Source organism: Sitophilus oryzae, unplaced genomic scaffold (assembly GCF_002938485.1).
Source record: "Sitophilus oryzae breed Bouriz unplaced genomic scaffold, Soryzae_2.0 scaffold_1809_pilon_pilon, whole genome shotgun sequence".
NCBI lineage: Eukaryota > Metazoa > Arthropoda > Insecta > Coleoptera > Curculionidae > Sitophilus > Sitophilus oryzae.
In genome coordinates, this window is record NW_022146512.1 from 487,692 (window position 1) to 503,383 (window position 15,692).

The window sequence follows — 15,692 nt, forward strand, 5'->3', positions numbered from 1 at the left end:
AAAAAGGAGAGAGATAAGTTAGTAGCCTCAAATTTGGTATGGCGACTCCAGTATGGTCTCTGATACTACCCGAGAAGTTTCAGACCTGAATCTCATCCGGAAGTGGTCGTACCGCAGAGCCAAAATAGAGTAAACGTCAAATATAAAACTTAAGCTAGAAGCATCAAATTTGGTATGGAGACCCCAGGAGGGTCTCTGATAATACCCTAGAAGTTTCAGATCTCTATCTCACCCGGAAGTGGTTGTACCGCAGAGCCCAAATTGAGTAAACGTCAAATATAAAACGTAAGCTAGACGCCTCAAATTTGGTATGGAGACTTCAGGATGGTCTCTGATACTACCCTACAAGTTTCAGACCTCTATCTCCCCCGGAAGTGGTCGTACCGCAGAGCCCAAATAGGGGTAAACACAATATAAAACTTAGCTAGGAAGCCTCAAATTTGGTATGGAGACTTCAGGATGGTCTCTGATACTACCCTAGAAGTTGCAGACCTCTATCTCACCCGTAAGTGGTCGTACCGGCCATTTAGCCAAATAGTAGTAACAGCGAGAAATTAAACGAACTTAAGGCTAGAGAGCCCTCCAAATTGAATGGGAACGACCTCCAGGGATGGTCTCTACAACTAACCGCTAGAAAGTATTCAGACCTCTATCTCCGACCCCGAAGCGGTCCGTACCGCAGAAGGTGCCCAGCACATATACGAGTAAACCTCAATAAGACGAACGACTTATCACGTCTTAGGAAGACTCCTCAAATGTTTGGTACGATACAGAGAAACGGTATCGCTATATTATTCGTCGTTTACCTGACGAAGATACTACCCGAGCGAGATACAGGATGCAGGGCAGGGATAATGCAACTATAAAGGAAATATATTCAACTAGCAAGTTGCAGGAGCGCTCGTAAATCTCCACTCCCGAACGATATGTGTGTCGTACAGAGCGGGGGCAAGGCCACAAGTAAGCTAACGACGAAAGTACAAAACTTTAAGTAGAAAGCCTGAAATTTGTAGAGTAGTATTTATGAACTCTCCTGGAGTCTCCCACACACCAAATTTGAGGCTTCTAGCTTAAGTTTTAATTTTGTCGTTTACTCTATTTGGGATCTGCGGTACGACCACTTCCGGATGAAATTCAGGTCTGAAACTTCTAGGGCAGTATCAGAAGAACCCTCCTGAGCGTCCAAACCAAAAATTTAAAGCGTCTAGCTTAACTTTTATATTTGACGTTTTAACTCTAATTTGGGATTCTGCGTTTTACGACAACTTCCGGGTGAGATAGAGGTCTGAAACTTCTAGGGTAGTATCAGACACCCTCCTGGAATCTCCATACCAAATTTGAGACTTCTAACTTAAGTTTTATATTTGACGTTTACTCTATTTGGGCTCTGCGGAACGACCACTTCCGGGTGAGATAGAGGTCTAAAACTTCTAGGGTAGTATCAGAGACCCCCTTGGAGCCTCCATACCAAATTTAAAGCGTCTAGCTTAACTTTTATATTTGACGTTTACTCTATTTGGGTTCTGCGGTACGACCACTTCCGGGTGAGATAGAGGTCTGAAACTTCTAGGGTGGTATCAGAGACCCTCCTGGGGTCTCCATACCAAATTTGGAGGCCTTCTAGCTTTATTATTTTATATTGACGTTTACTCTATATTTGGGCTCTGCGGTACGACCACTTCCGGGTGAGATTCAGGTCTGAAACTTCTCGGGTAGTATCAGAGACCATACTGGAGTCGCCATACCAAATTTGAGGCATCTAGCTTTAAGTTTTACATTCTACTTTTACTCTATTTGGGCTCTGCGGTACGACCACTTCCGTGTGAGATAGAGGTCTGAAACTTTTTAGGGTAGTATCAGAGACCATCCTGGAGTCTCCATATCAAATTTGAGGCTTCTAACTTAAGTTTTGTATTTGACGTTTACTCTATTTGGTTCTGCGGTACGACACTTCCGGGTGAGATTCAGGTCTGAAACTTCTACGGTAGTATCAGAGACCCTCCTGGAGTCTCCATACCAAATTTGAGGGTTCTAAGCTTAATTTGGTTATATTTGACGTTTACTCTATTTGGCCTCTGCGGTACGACCACTTCCGGGTGAGATTCAGGTCTGAAACTTCTCGGGTAGTATCAGAGACCATTAACTGGAGTTCGCCAAAGCCAAATTTGAGGCTTTCTAGCTTAAGTTTTTATTTGAAAACGTTTTAACTCTATTTGGGCTCTGCGGTACAACCACTTCCAGGGTGAGATATGAGGTCCTGAAACTTGTAGGTAGTATCAAGAGGCCATCCTGGGAGTCTCCAACCAAATTTGAGGCTTTATTAAAGATTTATATTTGACGTTTACTCTATTTGGGTTCTGCGGTACGACCACTTCCGAGTGAGATAGAGGTCTGAACCTTCTAGGGTAGTATCAGAGACTCTCATGGAGTCTCCACCACCAAAATTTCAGAATTATCAGTTTTAGTTGTAATTTTCTCGATTACCTAATTGGGCTATGCGGTACGACGAAAAAGAAATCTAATAAAATATTGCGTCAACAAATAATTTTTGTCTTATTATAGAGAATATAATTTATAGGGTGGTGCCGATCTGTATTCCGGAAAACTTTGGCAGCATATTTTGGCAGATAAAAATAAGAAAAACTTCGTAATGTATCTACTAAAAAATGCTTAGGTTTGGAGATCAGGGTGTAAAGTTTCATTTTTATTTCGTATATTTTTTTCCAAAATAATTTGTTGAAGTAACGTCAAAGTTTAGATGAAAATTGGTGCTGGAAGTTTTTTGACATATGAGTGAATTTGAAATTTTGGTAAAAAATCGAAATAAAAATGAAACTTCTACAAACCTGAACTCCCTCGAAGCCTTCTTAGGACTACATACATTTTATAGAACTTTTTACTTAGTTTTATCTGCAGAAATATGCTGGCGGACGCTTTTTCCGGACTATAGTTTGGGCGATCCTGTGTATATAGAAATTTAATTAATTTTTTTTTTTTTTTTTTTTTTTTTTATTATTTATTAAATAACGGTTTAATAATACGTCAAAAGGATATCTTTAAGCCATTACTTGACAAAATGGCGAATAAGTCCTTTTTTTTTACATTACAAATATTGTTTTCCAATTTATATTATAATAGTACCGTATATCGAAAAAATAAACGGCGCCGCGCGTCCAGTTAGCTTGAAAGTGACGATCGATGACATTTTCCCATTATAAATTTATATATAAAATGACAGGCGATCTTCATTCATAGCCATCGCTGACGCCGTCTGTTTTTTTTGATCATACGGTTATATTATTAATAAAAAAAAAAAAAAAAAAAAAAAATTAAAAATAACTTCCAAATACCCCAACTGCTCTTTAATTGTTAAACAACTCAATACCAATAGATTTTTTACAATGAATTATCTATTATTCTTTATCTAAAAATTATTATAGCAACCAACTTTTTTCTTCTTCAATAATATTTATTATATGTTATTAACATATTATATTAATAAATAAATTAAATGATAACAAGAAAATAATATTACTAAGGGTTTAATAAAATCGTTAGGAAAAAGGTAGTAAAAATTAAAAACAAAAACCGCAACATTGCCATAATTTCTGTTCAGAATCGGCGACAGTTTGAAATATTTTTTGAGGTTTTTTTTTTTTTTTTTTTTTTTTCTTGTTAATTTAATCTATTACCAATATTAAATATATTTTTTAAACAAAATATTGTTTATTTGGTACAGAAACAAATTATAATAACTTATATACACTAATATTGAAGCCTAGGTATGTATTTATTAATAAAATAGGTGAATTTAGTGTTCCACCGCAGAGCCCAAATGTTACCAAAGTACTATTACATAAAAACAGGTGATACAATACTTCAAAATTAATTTTTACATAATATCAAAACCGAAAAATCAAACTGCAAACACAACCACACTTATCACAACAGAAATTAACACACACTTCCGCGGCAAATGTCCAAGAAATACTGATCACAGAACAGATTAAAACAGAACGAAATCTTCCGTACAAAAAATTAGGACAACATTTTGGTACGCCATCTATGACACGGATTTAGAACTACAAATTAAATTAAAAAAAAGAAATCTGCAATTAAATTTTAAAAAGAAATCTGCATTGCATTCAAAGCAATTTTGTGCAGCGCCATCTATAGTATTATATTACACCTAAATTAATTTAATATACCGTATGTTCGAAAAACATAACCGGCCTTCCATGTTAACTTGAAAATGACGATTGATAACATTTTCTTTGTAAGGAGGTTAATGGTAATGTCATAAATAGTCATTTCTAAGTTAACTTGAAGCCGTATTCTTCGATCATACAATATTTAAACTAGGATGATTTTATACCAGATAAATTGGGTTTCAAGTTACAAAGTTAAATAACATCTGTATACAATATATTTTTCTAAAAAAATATGTTGTAAAAGATGTTTGATTTAATATACTTGCCAAACAAATATCTAGCCCTATAATCGTTAACAATACACATGCGTAGAAAATCACATTACAATATATTTCTATACCAAATCAAAAAGTACTATCAGATTTAACTCAATAATAGGTGTATCGAATTTAAAATAATCTAAAAAAAAAAAAAAAAAATTTTGGGAAAAAAAATTTATATACCAGATATGACAAGGAAGTTTATAATAAAATATCAAAAAAAAATTTTTTGCTTATAAATTTTTATTTTATTTTTTTCTTTTTTTTGTAAAGATTTCGGCAATTTTTACAATAACAAATGGCGGCTCATTAAATTTATATGCAACTAAAAATTAAACATTACATATTATTGCTCGGATAAAATATATACAACTATTTTTTGTATTTTTTTTTGTTTCTAAATTCTATACCTAGGTACATGGTAATACTAAAGTAATACCGTATGATCGAAAAAAAAACGGAGTCAAGTTGGCTTGGGAAATGACGCGGTTTCGATGAACAGTTCCCTCATCATAAGTTTTACATATAGAGAGAAGAAGTGACAGCGATATTCATTTCATAGCCCAACGGTACGCCGTTTTTTTTCGATCATATTGTACCAACGATTACGAAAGCTGGCATCAACGCTACCTTAGGAAATGACAATTGATGGACATTAAAATGTAAATTTATATATTAGTAAATCTAACGCAATTAAATGAATATCAATCTTCCATCGATAGCCATTTCCAAGGTACAATTAACCCTAAACCTATCCTAGCTGTTATCGAGCAGGTTATATTATTATAAACTAATTTCTAGGTACTAACATATAAAGAATAATCCACTCTAAATGGATACACAAAATAAAAAGAAAAAAGTTTTTTTTTAATTTAAAATAATAACTATAAAAGGCCGGGCACACAACATAAAACCTCTTTACTTTGGGAATGAACACTACGACACTCACAAACCAAAAAACACATACCTCCAGCTCCAGAAAAAGTTAGGCACTGATGGCATGGCTGCCGGAAAAAATGACGAAATATTACGATGAGACGGGTGGCGGGAAGAAACTTTTCCTTCCCTCTTACTCCGCCCATGTATTTTTAAATCGACAGTGGCGCCATCTGACAGCAGGATTTGGCAATTCTTGTTCCAAATCCTGCCATTTAAGTTTTTGCACCGTGATACTGATCATTGTGATTGGCATGTGATTGGTCCAGTCCGGTCGTAGCTCACGTCGTATTGTCGGTAAGCAAAATCCCTGTCCAAAAATCTTGACGATCAGCGCCATCACCCGTCATAATTGGGAAACTTTTGCTGGAACCATTTTGAATATTTCACTTACATGGCCCTGACACAATCCATAAGTAAACCGTCCTCGTCTAAAAGGCCAGTTGACGCAAGCGCGGTAATAAACTCTTATCAAACTTGTTACCGTTTTGCAGTACAGCGTTGACGCGTCTTGCTTTTGTTAGTTTGTCTATGGTCCCACCCTTTGAATAAGAAGACTAAGGAAGGAGCATATCAAAAATCTTAGGTACACCCATTACACCGCGATAGGCCTCAAATATGGCCGACTTAAATTCCGGTTTATCAGTGTCGTCTAATTTTATATAAAAAAATGTAAAACTATGAGTAGGGTAGACGTGGGGTAAACCCTTTTTTTTTTTTAAAAAAAAAAAAAAAAAAAGTAATTTAATTAAAATTGTTATAAAAATATATAATTCTAAAATAAAATAGATAAGTTTATAATAAGTATTAATTACCACAAACATCCGATACGCTACTGGAGCAGGTAAGGTCAAATTAATTAACGTATCTAAATTTTTTAACATCTAATCTTTGACAAGTAATAAATAAAAGCTAAAATGGCAGAAAAATATATAAATTAGATTAATAAGTGATCGGTTTACGAACACGTATGTATATTATATAGTCACTTACTAGCGAAAAGTTGTTCCATTATTTCACTCGATTTTTGCCGAGATCTACCGCACGCTACACCACCAACTATTTTAGAGTCTTTTTCGATAAATCGCGATAGTGTCACTGTTAATTTAAGTTCTGCCACAATTTTCATCTAGATTTACTACCTTTATACAACCAGAGTAGGTAGATCGCCGAGTAGCGACAGAAACCGTCGGCTCTTTTGATGTAGTGGGACCAAATTTACTTTCTCTCTCTTTTGACGTGTTTGACAGATAGACTACGTATTTAACTGCTCAACTTATGAAGTGGTCCTATAAACATGGTATACACTGCTCACAATTTGAAGTGGAATTAATTATAAAGTTTTATACAATCTTTTTTTACCCTTTTTTGTTTTGTTTTCCTTAATTTTCTAAAATTTTGAATGTAAAAAATATCTTAACTGCTAATAAATAATTAAAAAAAACGATTCGTTGCTTGAGGTATACTTGAAATAAGTATATAAGAGTATTTGATAAATGGCAACAGTGGCAACTTCGCTTCTTCGTATGACAGATAACCTACTTATTCCGCGCAGCCGCAAAGAAAATTGAAAATGGGAGACTGTCGCTAATCGGCGGTTTAGGTACTCTGATAACGAACCTATCAGTAGTAGAATAAATAATAAATTAACGTAAAATAATTCTGTAAAGACTGACAAATCCACAAAATTTCAAATCAAATTCAAATGTGTCAAATGAATCGTCAAACAGAACTGTCAAGGATCCCCACCCTAGAGTGCTTTTATGGCGCTTTTTCCGCCCACCATGTATGAATACATGGATAGCATTATGCTCCTTCCTAGTCTTCTTATTCAAAGGTCCTACCACATCAAAAGAGCCGACGGTTTCTGTCGCTACTCGGCGATCTAAGTACTCTGGTATCGCGTTCTTGAACAGTTCAGAGCTGCTCAACTGCGTGTAAGGAGGACAGCAGTTAACTACACAGTTAAATCAGGTAAATTACGTCTAAAAATTAACTTGTACCAAACCCTGGTCGGGGCTTTCTTGACAACTTTCCCATATTTATTCTATGGTCTATGCAGGTTCTATGGTTGTTATTTGCGAAAGTTCTTTTCAGTGTTGTTACAATAGGTACAATTGTACTATTTTGGGTACATTTGATAGTCAAGGAGTACATAGGTACAATTGCAAGAAAAAATGTACAATTCTTACTTCTCAAACCCAAACTAACCCAAACTTAAACCCACGTACATATTTTTAGACGAACGGTGATACGCGATGCGTGGATTTGAAATGCAGGTTGCTAGGAGCAGAGGCACAGAATTATACATTACTTGAAATGCTGTTCAAGCCGCACGGATGTCAAACGTAAGTTTGATATCCATGCGGTGAGTAGGAGGGGGGCTAATCACTGCGACCACGGGGGTGTCACTTGTATGGGAAAACAGGCAACAGTCAAATTTAAACGTGCCAGGACCAACGACAAAGATAGCAACATCTGCCAGGCATTGGCTTTCTTTGTCACTCACATTGCTTAAATCATGATACCGCGACCATTGTTTGTCAACAAAGAAGGCTGCCTCCCCCGGGCTGTCCTGGCAAAAGTATTTAAAAAAATTTCTTGCTTTTTTACAATTTAATTACCAAATTTGGATGTATTTAATGCGATTATTCAGTTTACTGGTAAGTCAGAAATTACACAAAAATACTTTATTCGTAAATACAAAACTAAAAATGTAAACGTATTTTGTATTTTAGATACTCTTGCAAAGACCCGCCGATGGAACTTGCCTGGCAGCGTACCTGTTTAACTAAACATGTTATTTCCTGATAATAATATCAAAACACGTAGGTACCTTAAATTTAATGATGAACAAATGATTTTGAATTATGTTTTATATTATTTAAATTACTTTCTAAAACTATTAATAGAAGATTCTTGTTTATATCGCACAGCCCGTTCAAAACTGTATTGGTCTCAAAAATTTTACAAACAAAACAATTATTAAAACATTTTTTTTTTTTTTATTTTAATCTGATTTTATACCTCAGAAGGATGCCAGTAAAATTTATTAAATCAACAATTATATTATTTGGCCGTTTATATGCAAAAAGAAAAAAAAAAAAAAAAAAAAACTTAAAATTTTCTTTTAATTCTCCTGACAATGTTCTCCATATTCTCTATTTTGAGTAAGTAAACTTTGAAACGGGATTGCGATATAATAAAATACATAATTATTTTTTTTTTCTTTTTTGTTAGTTTTATTTTTGATCATTTTATTTTTTGGTTGTTTATGCAAGTTGGCTTGGTTTATGTTTATTCAGCTTATATTTATTTGTATAAACGTTTTTTGCCCTTTGGAATGGCATTCATTGAGGCTAGATAGTGGTTTCATTAATCATTAACAGGAAATTTAAATTAGCATATATTTTTTGTCAATTAAGTGTGTGTTATCATGATACAGGTAGTTGTATCATAGTGCCTAATGCATGTTATTTACCTATTATATACTTAATGTAATGTATTATCAGTAATTAGATGATAACATACTACCTAATAATGTCCTTTTTAATAGTATGTTTATCTTTCCAATTCACTAGTTATTTGCAATGTATTTTCAAATAATTTAAGTCATTAATTGAACATCTTCTTTTTAAGGTTCCGGGATATTCTTTTTCATTGTTAAAAAAATATATACAGTTTTTAATATTATTGTAATATAAATCGCAGCTCTAAAAAATAATTGATATTGTTTAAAAAGTTATTTAAAAAAAAAAAATTTTTCTCGAAAATAATAAGTCCTTTAATAATATCATTGATTTGCTGTGTAAAGTTAATAGACATATTTTTTAATAAATTCAATATTAAGTAATAAAAACTATGTTTATTAACTTTAAACAGTAAAGCCAGTGATACTTCATAAAAATATTTTTTTAAAAAATTTTCCCCTCTTCTAAAGCCCCGCCCCTCCCAATTCCCCTCCAATTGGCTAGTATGGGCAGGCGACACCAGGTGCGTCTGTTCCATTTTTTAACATGCAGTTAGCATTTCTTTAATGTACCTATTCTCTGACTGCGACCTTAGAGATCTATGTGTCCCGATTCAAAACGTGAGTTACTGCAATTATTTCCCATTTAACCAATGCTATTCAGAGCTCTTTGTAGCTTCTGTATTGCTGTCCTCACATTTGCGAATTTCAGTTTCGAGAGCTTATGGAGGCAGTTCTGAACTTTATGACTCAATTGAATGGAGGGAGAGTATCGCGCGTTCTTGAACAGTTCCTAGAGCTGCTCAACTGCGTGAAAGGAGGACAGCATATGGTGTATAATTCCGTGAGGGTGCATCCACATTATCCCAAAAAAAGCGGATCGGCGGCGGTGTGTCGGCGTAACGACCTTGAATCGATTTCCAGCAATTCTATTGACTGAAAAATTAATCTGTCAGAAATTTTATCTGTCAAATTCCCCTGGCAAAAATTTCAGCCAATAGAATTGAAAATCGACTCAAGTTCGTTAAGCCAATACGCCGTTCCGCTGTTTCTAGAATGATGTGGATGCACCCTAACGTACCAAAATTTGGTAAAAAGGTAAATAGAGAGATCACATGACCCCACATTTTTGCACCAAAAATGTACAATCCCACTTAAAAAAGTACAATTTCGACACCATTTATAGTACAAAAATTTTTGCCCTTGTAACAACGCTGGTTCTTTTGTCTGTGGGTTCTTTGCTGTTTGTCAGTTGTTTGTGTTTATCTCTGTTATTATTTATATTTATATCTGAAAGAGGTTTTTGGTTTTCTTATTCTCGACTTTTTAAATTAGTCTATAATCTGTGTCCATAATATAATCTAATATCGTTATATTATAACGATAATATCGTATTATATACCATTATATATAAAACTTAAAGTTGTCTCAAAAGTTCATAATTATTGTATAATTATTCGTAGTACGTGTGTATATTATTTCTCTAATGATTTTAAAAAGTATTATATTTTGGAATTGTTTTTAGCTTTTATGAGTTGAAACACCATTATACTTTCCGTTTTGTGTTGTAAAACGATAATATGGAAAATAATAAAGATATTTGCAAAATTTTGCAACTTTCTGATTGCGCTATGATGTATATTTTGTCATTTTTGGATGCTACCTCTTTATTTAACTTGAGCAGGTAAGGATATAATTATTGTATTTTTGATTCCTATGACTATACCTTTTTGTTTAAGGACTTGTTTATATTTCAATAACATTGTTAAAGACCCAAAATTATGGTTATATATTGATGGTAGAAATAAACCCAATACTACAAGTAAAGTAAAATATATATGTAAGAGAGTTCATGATAAAACTACTCATTTACTCTTAAAGGCCGAGAACAGATATAATGGTAATGTTTCTCAGGATTATTTATTATCCTGGAGACGCTTTCAGCTTCTTACTGTTTTGGCATTAGAAAATCAGAGATTTGATGGTAGCAATGTAAGTTTAATAAGTAATGTAGAGGTATAACATATACATAATATATTGGCACCATATTTATGATATATTCAAGGATTCACTTTATTGATATTTGAGAAAAAAATACTGTATGATTGAAAAAATCAACTATATAGAAATGACAATTTGTGATGTCTCCTCTCACATTGATTACATTCCCTATATAATTTTACATATAAACTGACAGCGATCTTCATTTCAAAGCCATCGCTGACACTGATTTTCGATCATATGTATTTTATAAATGCTAATTATCTGATATTCTGCTGATATTTATAATATTATTTACAATAATGTTATGTCTGTAGCCTTGATAATTGAGTTTTGATTCTTGTTTTTATATAATTTATATTATTTACCTATGTATATGCCTTTATATTTTAGTTAAAATTAAATAGTTTTCCAAAATCACTGGAAGAATTAAGTCTCAAGAAAACCTATATTAAAAATGGAAAGTTTTTTTTCCAAGGATCTTTCCAAGGAATGCGGAATCTCAGAGTTGGTTTTATTTTATTTATATAAATATCATTATCCACACAGTTACATTTTAGGTTTTAGTGCTAGATCAATGTAACTGGATTGATAGTAGTTCTCTTATGTCAGTCGCTAAATATGAAAATTTAGAAATACTGTCATTAGTTAAATGTCTGAAATTGCATTTCAATATAATGCCATACCTGAGTGTGGCGAAACATGGTTTTAAAAAACTTAAACTTATAGATTCAAGGTTAAATAGTAAGTAATATGTGTTCAAAAGTTGCATATTAAAAACTCTTAAAGCTAGCTTGATTACAAAATTTTTTGATAATACTATAAACATTAAAATTTAATTAAACCAACTTTACTTTTCAGCTATCAGTAATGAGATTCTAAGGTCTTTCAACACTCATATATCAGTAGTGGCCCTGTACTGCCAAAGTATGAGATCTTATGAGCTAGATAAAGGAAGGCCTTTGCTCATGGATAAATATCATTCTTTGCGTAGTGAAAATAAGCAAATTCTTTTAGAGGTAAGTAATAAATGTTCTAAGTAATGTATACTGACCATAGACAAACTAACAAAAGCAAGACGCGTCAACGCTGTACTGCAAAACGGTAACAAGTTTGATAAGAGTTTATTACCGCGCTTGCGTCAACTGGCCTTTTAGACGAGGACGGTTTACTTATGGATTGTGTATTTTGTAGTAGCCTTTTAGACAAGGATGTTTAATTAAAAAGCGTTTATTAAAATCAAATAAATTTATTTCCATCGGTAAAATAAACAATAATTTCTGGACATAACAGATATAAAAACAAAAGTTTAATAAACGAAAACGTATTCCTCTTATTAAAATAACAAAAAAGATGATAAAAAAACAACAGTTATGGTAAACGAAATAAAAGCATTATTCTTCAAAAGGTACAAAAAAATTATTATGTATATTATAATATTAATAATAGGAACAACAAGAAACATCTTAAAAATATACAACTTTTTCAAATATAAAACATAAACTTCACATTTTCACAAGAATTTTCAAAAATATTAACATTTCGAGTCTATTATAAAATATAAAGCACAAAAATTCAAATCATAAAAAGATTAAAAAGATAAAGATTCTTATAACTTACAGTCAATTTGTAGGACCTTCGTTTTGTCTACGTTAGCGATGTAACCACAATAATATGTATAATCACAGTAATTATTATGTTCTTCATAAATGTAAAATGTATTAAATTATTTGTTTTCGTTTTGTACGCTAATAAAATAATAGTAATAACCAAACAAAACGCAAAATCAGGAATTCAATAGTTCGTTCAAGGATGGTTCAGACAAAAACGTTTTTCGTTTTATTTAGGTTAGGTTTGACGAGTGCGACTGCGCGATGATTTCTGACTCAACTGGCCAGCGCAAAAACAATAATTCGACTTCCTCAATCCTTTGAAAAGTCTTGTTTTTGTTAGTTTGTCTATGATACTGGCCTAGTCTTCAAAATCCAAGTGATGTATTTTAAAAGGTGCCCAAAATGGAGCAAATGGGTATAAAAAATATAAAAATAAATAATATAAAACTATAGCATTTGTTGCTTTGTGGGACAAACCGTATATAAATAAGAGTTGATCTTTTATTCATTGTCAATGATTAATATAATAATTATTTTTTTTTACTAAATAGACTTAAGATAAATTATTAAATGTTTCACAACTATTATTGTACTCCGTAGTCGAGTACAATTAGTATTTCGTCACTGCACTGCAAGAAAATCTACAAAATAAAATAGTTATTTTTTGTAAACACTTCTGGCGTTAAACCCAAACGGACACTACTTGTCAGAAGTTATGTTTACAGTTATACAAATTTGCCTAACAAAGAAAAGAATGCTTAACGTTTCGGAAAGTTTATCTCTTTCCGTCGTCGGAAGCAAAAAAAATACAAAGAATAAAGAAAAAAACTATTTAAAATATTTAAATTCAACTATTCGAGAACACTCCTTTTTTAAAACAGATATGTCTACAAGAAACCGTTGACGTTCTGTTAAAATGACATTATATCAAGTTAAACTTCAAAATTAACAATTACTACCTGATAACAATTACTTTATAAGGTAAAACCAAAAAGCCCATAACTTTCTGTATGATTATTTTAAAATTTTACGTATGTTATGTTTATTTATGTTATGTTCTTTAAAATCAAAGAAGCGATCGCCATACTTTATTAACATCTATACAGATGCATGAGCAATACATTTATTTTTATTAGATTGAATTAAAAAAGCCTCTTTTATTTTTCTTTTAGAGGCTATCGCTTCTTTCATTATAATTTTGGCGTTATTAAAATTTATTCTGTGTCCCATGAATGCTGACAAATCTTAGATTTGTGAAAATCTCCCAAACAACTGTAAACATAACTTCTGACAAGTAGTGTCCGTTTGGGTTTAACGTAGAAGTGTTTACAAAAAATTAGTGTTGGGAAAATTCGAATTAAATAATACGACTAATTCGATAGTAAATTAAAACTAACTAATTCGAATTATCTTTTTCGATATATCGAGATAAAAATTAGTAGTATTTTATATTATATCTGTGGTAACCGAATTACCAATGAACATAAAACATAACCTCTTATGGACAAATACGAATATTAGTAATTAGTATAGTATTATTATTAGTAGTATTCTTTCGTTCTGAACGAACTGAAAATTTTCACTTAAACTGATTTATAAAGGAATCGGCAAAGAAAGGAACGATCCGATATAGAAAAATCCAGAAATCATTGTTATTTCCTATACCACGTAGGAATAAATCAGTTTAAGTGAAAATTTTCATTTCGTTCAGAACGAAAGAATACTACTATTATCTGGTTCATTTCCATCTCACCCAAATTTCACCGAACACTAAAATTAATTTTCTTCTTTTATCTAAATAATTATTGATTGCAACTGATAAAATAAAAAGAAATACGAACCGCACGTAAACAAGGACATACTTATATCGTTTTAGAAGAAGCTTTTATTTTAGATATGAGCTTTTCAATAGGAATTGAAACAATCATAAACTCGGCACTTTTAAATTTAAAACTTTAAATTATGGTTTAATTTATTAAACGGCTTCGGCACAGTTAATAGAATACATTGAATAAAGAATTTTTTTTTTAATTGTGAAGGAATATAGGTATGGCAATGGTTCAGATTTGTTTAAAATTGCGAGCACTAGCTGGGACGAATTTATTTTTAGGTTAAATTTATAATACTACTAAATAATTCGAATTATTAATTCGATTGTGAAATATGAATTATTACTAATTATTCGATGGTAAAAATAATTCGATTATTCCCATCACTACAAAAAATAACTATTTTATTTTGTAGATTTTCTTGCAGTGCAGTGGCGAAATACCCATATAGGATTTTTTTGGAGAGATGAATCCGCCACATAGGTATAGACATTTTTTACAATTAGTAGTTTATTAAATTTAAAATAAATTAATGCTGGCGTAAATAGTTAAATATTTCTCCGAAATTGTTGTATTCCGTTTTGAATTCAAGTTATTTAAGAACTGTAAATAGTTCTTATAAGGGCTTGTGTCCGGAGACCGGATCCGCAGTATGAGGAGCTAATGAGTAAGACAAAGATATTTGACATACAAAAAAAATTCATCAAGACATAAATTAGGTCTGTAGTCCGTCCAATCAGAAAATATTATATCATAGTGACAGTTCTGTATTACTTACCACAGCAATTTTACTCTTAGAAATATATAATTCCATAATATTTAAAGTATAAAAAATAAGAAAAATATATACTGTGATAAGGTACTGTTTATTGGTGTGCCAATACATTTTTTTTTGTTTTCTACAGCGGCGGCTCGTGACCCTTGTGACTGGATAGGCGACAAAATTTTAGTTGCGTCTATTAGCCGCCCTCCCCTTAATTTACATAATACCCTAACCCAGTTTGTAAATATATGTTATCTCTGGGTTAAAAACATAGCTCAAGAATATTTAGGACAAAACTAAATTAAAAATAACAGCATTCAACATAATGACATAATGACTGACATAATGTACAAGTATATATATGTTTTTTTTCTCTATTACTATGGAGCCACTATGGAGTACATCATAGAATTTTATTTTATTTTTATTTATTTACGCAAACTTAAAAATTGGTAGTATTGAGAAAAAGAATAATTATGTTTTACATATTAAATTGATGAGTCGGTCTCTTAATAAAGAAAAGTTATTTATTATTATATCAGTAAAATCATTAGATTGTTGAAGAGCTGTGAAAAGATCTTTTTAGATTGAAAGTAAGTGTGCGAACCAA

The 15,692-nt window shown here is 32.0% G+C and overlaps 1 protein-coding gene across 9 annotated transcripts in view; it reads left to right on the top strand.

The window, feature by feature from the left end:
- Positions 1-10,091: 10,091 nt before the first annotated feature.
- Positions 10,092-15,692, top strand: part of LOC115883118 — a 57,157-nt gene continuing 51,556 nt past the window's right edge. For 6 of the 9 annotated variants that reach the window (XM_030901422.1, XM_030901426.1, XM_030901425.1 and 3 more), the window contains exons 1-6: positions 10,092-10,338; positions 10,402-10,560; positions 10,616-10,868; positions 11,271-11,384; positions 11,438-11,621; positions 11,739-11,896. In XM_030901422.1, coding sequence (XP_030757282.1) covers positions 10,457-10,560; positions 10,616-10,868; positions 11,271-11,384; positions 11,438-11,621; positions 11,739-11,896 — 813 coding nt within the window. In that variant the 5' untranslated portion in view covers positions 10,092-10,338; positions 10,402-10,456. Of the gene's footprint in view, positions 10,343-10,401; positions 10,561-10,615; positions 10,869-11,270; positions 11,385-11,437; positions 11,622-11,738; positions 11,897-15,692 lie in introns of those variants that run through there. The other 3 variants (XM_030901424.1, XM_030901423.1, XM_030901430.1) reach the window with 3 other exon arrangements.